Raw genomic sequence first — 6,351 nt, forward strand, 5'->3', positions numbered from 1 at the left:
CCCGGGCTGCCATAATCCCTCCAGGGTGGTGGAGACCTGCCCCAGGCACCTCCTCTCCTCCACCGAGGGCTGTTTGGTGGCGTGTTTCTCTGCTGGGGAGTATTTCACCCTGTCTGTTTCCTTGCAGCGTCACATTTCCTTGTCCCTCTGGGGATTTTTGGGGTGGATCTCCTGCAGCTGGTTATTCCAGAGCTGAGCTGGGGCTGGCCACCAAAGGCTCGAGGCAGCTGGGCAGGACAGTGCAGGAGTGCCTGCCTGCAGTGGCAGGCAGTGTGACTGCCTCTCTCCCACAGGCTCCTGGAGGTGCAAGATGACTCTCTTTGATAGCATCTACCCCTTCTACCTGCAGCAGAGGAAGGTTGCTGTGTTCGATGTCAGTACCATCATAGTGATCGTGGTCTACCTAACATTCACCTGCAGCTTCCTGCTCATCATCCCAGGCATCCGTGGCCAGGCGGTGTGTGACCCCTCTCCCTGGAGACAAGCATCTGCTCCCCACATTTGGATGCTGGGATACTCCCGGCTGGTTTGGAGTGAGGCAGGAAGGCAGCCGGGGATGTTCCTCCCTGCTTGATGTCCCACCTTTTTCTCCACAGAGGCTGTACTGGACTCTCCGGGTTCTCCTCAGCCTCCTCGTGGGAGTGGTGATCGTTGGTAAGTGCTGTGCAGCCCTCAGAGGGTGGGTCTGGGGGCAGGATTAAACACCGGGGCAGGGTCTGTGTCTGGGAAATGGGAGCTGGCGGTCACAGCCGTCCCCTGGCTGGGTCTGGTTGTAGGGTCTACCCTACCCCTGCTCTGTGAAGCAGTCACACAGCTTTCCAAAGGGGCTTATAGCATGGGGGCTGAGGGCACCCAGAGGTGCCTGTGGTCGCTTCTGAATCGAGAGGGAGCTTTGCTGGCTGTAACTGCACCGCAGAGGTTGAACAGCCCCAACTCTGGTGGGCTGCACAATCCCATGTTCCTCCAACCATGCATGCCCTCCTGAGCTGCCCACTGCTGAGGTAGCACGGCTGGGCAGCTCAAACTGTGGCCAGGCATGTTTGGAGGATCAGAGAAGCCTTCTGGAGAGAACAGGTCAAAATAAAACACAGGCAGGACAGAGATTGCAGTGGGAAGGGTAAAGACTTTCCAAGGAGCAAGGCAGGAGGAGATGAAGGAGAGGATTTGATTTAGTAGAAACTAGGAAATCTTCTGTAATAAATGGGATTTGTGGTGGAAACCAGGCTGTGGGATTCGCAACTTGGAGAGGGCGACAGGACATGTAAATGAAAGATGTACTGAGGGGATAGAAGATGCCAGATGGGGAGAGCAAACAGCCCTGAGCCTAAATCAAAGAAAGTCTCCTGCTGCAAAGGACAGGGAAGATCACAAGACTGCTTGGAGAGGGATGATGAAGCACAACCTAACTGACTCAACCCGGCAATAGAAGTAGATATCCAGGCTGTGACCAGCTACAGGACTCTGCTGGCTGGCACATATATAGTGGTCACCCTCTGCCTGAGGATGTTCAGGTGCTGGGAGATGCCAGCAGAGCTGCCCGGGAACATGGTGCGAGGCTGGAAATGGCAGAGGGGTGTAGATCAGGGTTTGCTCCACAGCCTTAACCAGCTCAGCCCTGGAGACCCATCCGGTGCCACTCTCCTTACAAGGATGCAGCCAGGCACTGCTTGGACACACAGGAGGAATTAATTGTTTTAAAGTCAGCGTCAGGGCTTCTGTCTGGCAGCAGCGGGGCACACTCAACCCTGCAGCTGGAAAGCGTTCCTGCAGAGCTGCTACTGGATCAGTGCCCTCACAAGTTGCTGAACTTCAGGAGCTGAACTTATTTTTGGGCAAGTTTTCTTGTTCAGCCTGAGATTAAATCATCACCTTCACTTTCTGCTCATTTCTGTGCTGAAAAATTAAGCCCACCACAACGGGAAAGTGTTTCAGAAAAGGATACTTTGTTCCAAAACAAATATATACTAGAAATCCTGTAAATTTATCTTTTTCCCTCAGCTGAAATGACAGAGCTGTGACGGCACTTGCCACCCCTCTCCACCGCCTCCATTTGACAGCAATCCTCACTATGCGCTAATACTGTGATCTAGGGAGCTTAATATTTGGAATGAAACTCACCCCTGTTCCCGAAGCTGAGGAACGTGCTCATTTCCGAGCGCTGTCCCCAGGGGCTGCGCTGCTTGCTGCGTTGCGGGGCTTGCAGAGAAGTCCTGGGAAGGATGCCCAAGGAGGAATCAGGTCATGGGGTTGGTTCCTAGGAATCTGAGCTGCCCCACTCCAGGATCGAGGGAGTGGATGCTCAGCAAAGGGAGGACATGAGCTCTGCCAGGGCGTGGGAGCTAGTTGAGGCACGTCCTGGTGGCTGAGTCAGCTCTCCTGCCCTCCTTACACTCCCTTGCAGTGCCACGGTGGGAATGCTGCCCGTGATCCCCCCCTTCAGCACAGCAAAGCTCGAGACCAATCCCTTCTTAACCTCAGCTTTACCTTTCCTGGCAGCTGTCCAGTTCACGGGGGACTGGGAGACCGGCTGGGTGACAGCAAACACCTCCTACAAGTCCTTCAGCCATGCCCTGGTCAACGCGGACATTGGGCTGCATGTTGGCCTGGCGGGGGTGAACATCACACTCATGGGTGAGTCTGATGTCCCCATTTGCAGCTCTGGAGTGGCCATGGAGGTCTCCAAGTGCTCCGTGGGTGGCCTTGGTCCGCACAGAGGCTCCTGGGACCCTGTTGTCCCTTGGGTGCCTGGGCACTTGGCTGGCAGCACCCAGGCTGCTGGGACACAGCAGGACCTCAGTCTTTTCCCTCTGGCAGGAAACCCAGTGAATCAGGTCAACGAGACCATCAACTACAATGAGTACTTTGCCTGGAGTTTCGATGCAGACTATGACCACAGCTACAGCGAAGGCTTGGAGAAGGGGCTGCCCAGCCCCATCCTCTATGTGGCGGAGAAGTTCACCACGCAAAGCCCCTGCAGCATGCACAGGCAGTACCGCATCTCCGGCCACTATGCATCAGCCACTCTCTGGTGAGCTCCTGTCTCCTGGTGTAGGCAGGGGAGATGCAAGGGTGTGGGAGGGGCTCTGCTGCCTTGTCCCTAGGCCTCAGAGGGCCAGGAAGAAGGCCACGTGCATGAAGGGGCCTTTGCAAGGTCTGCAGTCAAAACCAGTGGTCCTGTAGGTACCTCGGAGTGAGCAGATAGGAGGTCCTGGTTCTCTCTGCTGGTCAGCTCCACCAGGGCTGGGCACAGGAGAGGAATATGGTGCAGATCCCTGCCAATGATGTCAGGGATCCGTCCCAATAGACAGAGTTGGAGCTGCTGTCCTTGCTGGCCCAGGGAGGCCCATGGGCATGTGTAGAACTCTCCCGTCCTCATCTGTGAGAGTATTTGATGTCTGGAAGTGGGACCAGATGAGGAAAGGGTGATAATCCTGTTATTGTGGGGCCAGTCTCAACACTTTTGCAGGATCTGTTGTGCAGCGAGATGTTTTTGCTCATGGGCAGAGGGAGAGATGGTCCACAGCTGTGCAGATAATGTCTCCTCTTCTGTCAATTGTGAAGGGTAAGGGCTGTTCCCTGTGATCTGGGTTTGACAGCAGGGATGCAGAAGCTAGGAAAGGAGCCTGGCAGTGCCATGGACCAGGGGCTCCTGGCCCATAGCTTAAGGCTTCCCCTGTCACCCAGCTCCTCAGCCAAGTCCAGAGCTGCGGAAAATGATTTATGCCTGCTTCAGCAATTATCCCAGTTCTGTGTGCTGCTCGCCAGGGTCTGCACTGCCCCACACATGGAAGGGCAGGGGCCTGAGATGGTCTAGATATCCTGAGTGGGCTGCTGTGGCCTCCTTGAGGCTGGTATGGTCTGTGTCTGAGCAATGGGAAGAGGAAATCCAGGCTTCTGCCTTCTGGATGTAACAGTGTGAGCGTTGCACATCTGCTTGCTCAGCCTGGGAGGCCAAGGATCACTCCAGCCTGCCCACAGAGCTTCTTGGCCTCATACAATGCAACCTGGAGCCCAGATTCCTCCTTCTACATAGAAATCCTCACATACAACATCCTAGTCCGTGGCAGTTGCACAACTCATCCATTGGTCTTCTCTTGTCTCCAGGGTGGCCTTTTGCACTTGGCTTATTGCCAACATGCTCTTCTCCATGCCTGTCCTAGTCTATGGAGGCTATATGCTCCTGGTCACAGGGGCCTTCATGATCTTTTCGTTGCTCTCGTTCTCCACGGTGAGGAACTCCCCGATGTGCCTGATCCAGTTTGGGACCACAACCCTGCACGTTGGCTATGGGGGATCTTTCTGGCTCACACTAGCGATTGGTAAGGACCAAGCTACGTCAGGGCATACCACCTTGTCCCTCTGGGTGTGCAAGAGTCCCAGTGCTTTCCCCCAGAAATGGATGTGAGAGAGCTTGGACGGTGCAGCTCACCAGAGCCCCAGCCTGTGCCTTGGCAAAGCAGATCCTGGCAGAGATGTGGAGAGGGCTGGCAGAAGGGGGAATACCATCCCCATCTCAAGGGTGATGGAGGGGTTTTAGTCCCTGAGGTGCAGTAAGGCAAGGAGATGGGGATCGCTTGCCTGGGTTTTAAGACCCATGCCTGGGTTTTAAGATATTCAGCACAGCAGCTTGAGCCACCTCATATAGTAGAAGGGCATCTTCCATAAGAGAAGGCATTGTTCCCTGGCAGGGGCCCATCACAGGAGGGATGTGGGGTGGGAAGTGTGCTGGTGTTTACAAGAATGCTCTCAGGGAGTATGTTGTCTTCTAGGCTTGCTCTGTTTTGTGGCTGGGATCACTGTTGTCGCATTGCACTACTTCAACTTGGACCTACTGAAAACTTTCTTTGATCTCCGTGAGGACAAAGCAGAGGAATGCCAGGAGATGACTGAAGTGTACGTCAACACTCATTTTGTGAACAAAGGACTGTGTCTTTCTCAGCCCTCCAAACTCAACCCCAACAACATCTAGAAAAAAGTTTTTCCCATTCCTTCCCTGAGGGTGGGCCCAAAAGGGCAGAGCACAAACCCTTCTTGATGTCCCCAGAGACCTATTTCCCCATCCAACTGCCTTTGAAGAGTGCACGAGTCCACATTGGGATGGGTACGTGATGAGAAGTACCATTGCAGACTGTATCTCCCTGACTGTGCCCTGTGGAAAAGGGCAGGCTTTGCAGGGAGCTGGCAATCTGCAATCTGAGCAGCTCACAGCTCCAGCCACTTGAGCTGCACACTCACCTGGAGATCTCTGTCCCAGGAGAAATGCCCTTCCTGCTCCATGCCCTGGCACAGCTTGGTGCAGTGAGTCTCTGATGGCCAGTTCCCACACCAGAAACTGATTTCTCACGGGGAGCACCTGTGACTCCAAAAGCCAGTGATTAAACCTACTCATTTCTTCCCCAAACACTGATGTTTAGTGTCGACCTTTAGGTGTACCTTGGAAAGCCAGGCACTGACCCAGACTCTGTCGGGCTGGATGCTGCATGAGCTAGAGTAAAAAAAAACTGCTCCAGAAACAAAGACTGAGTACATGTACAATGGCATTTGCCAGGAGGGATGTGGTGATGTGATTATTTTCACTTTCAAAATTGAGCTGTATTAGATAAGACTTGTAGCCCAGCGTGGGCCAAAAGATGCCGCAGGAAAGGAAGGAGAGGGAAGAATGAAGTTACCCCCATCCAGCTGGAGTACATTTGGGCTAGTTGGGCTCACCATGAACTGCAAGCCCAAGGCCAGGAGTCAGACCCAGCCAAGGTGAGAAGTGAAGTGCATCAATTTGCATTATTACAAAAAGAAGACAGGCTCTGACACCAAACCCACTGTCCTGATGAAGTCTCCACGGGCTGGCACAGCGAGATCACCATACCTGAATGCTTGAAACCCAGACAGCTTCAGTCCAATTAATTGTAAAGGACATCGTTTCAGTATCTTGGCTTTTTCCTTTCTGAGAAAAGAGCCTCACTGTAAAGTTACTTATTTCTTTCACATGATATTTGTGTTGCAGTAATGTGATTTGCTAGGCACAAGAATTATTATTTTCAAGAAAACATTATTAAAAACCCACTCCTTTGAAACACTCTGGACATTTTGGGGGGGGTAGTTTTTTAGGAGGAGGCTGTAGGGCATATCTGCAGGCAGCTGCCTGTGAGCCCCCAGCATCAGCATCCTTCCCATGGGGGAAGCTGCCCTGGCAGAGGTGCCCCCAAGGAAGGACTAGGCTTGGCTGGCTGGCTGGCATGTGTCAATGTGAGCCATTGAGAAACCTTTGTTGTGGGGAGCAGCGTGCTGTAGGAATGTAGGATAACCTCAAAAGGACTTTAAATAGCCAAGCAGCAGGACAAAAGCCACAGGATT

The 6,351-nt window shown here is 53.4% G+C and overlaps 1 protein-coding gene across 1 annotated transcript; it reads left to right on the forward strand.

Annotated features, from left to right (window-relative positions):
* Positions 1–310: 310 nt before the first annotated feature.
* Positions 311–4,969, forward strand: DUOXA2 (dual oxidase maturation factor 2). Its single transcript, XM_074156165.1, has 6 exons — positions 311–457; positions 597–654; positions 2,497–2,631; positions 2,815–3,028; positions 4,105–4,319; positions 4,770–4,969. Exons 1-6 carry the CDS (start codon positions 311–313, stop codon positions 4,967–4,969), a joined length of 969 nt encoding a protein of 322 aa, XP_074012266.1.
* The last annotated feature ends 1,382 nt before the right edge of the window (positions 4,970–6,351 follow it).

Source organism: Numenius arquata, chromosome 11, assembly GCF_964106895.1.
Source record: "Numenius arquata chromosome 11, bNumArq3.hap1.1, whole genome shotgun sequence".
NCBI lineage: Eukaryota > Metazoa > Chordata > Aves > Charadriiformes > Scolopacidae > Numenius > Numenius arquata.

Bases quoted from the DNA above. Each gene is read 5' to 3' on its own strand.
- DUOXA2 (XM_074156165.1), top strand. From the start codon at position 311: ATGACTCTCTTTGATAGCATCTACCCCTTCTACCTGCAGCAGAGGAAG. The intron at 458-596 runs GTGTGTGACCCC...TTTTCTCCACAG, and splicing joins CAGGCATCCGTGGCCAGGCG to AGGCTGTACTGGACTCTCCG. The intron at 4,320-4,769 runs GTAAGGACCAAG...GTTGTCTTCTAG, and splicing joins CTGGCTCACACTAGCGATTG to GCTTGCTCTGTTTTGTGGCT.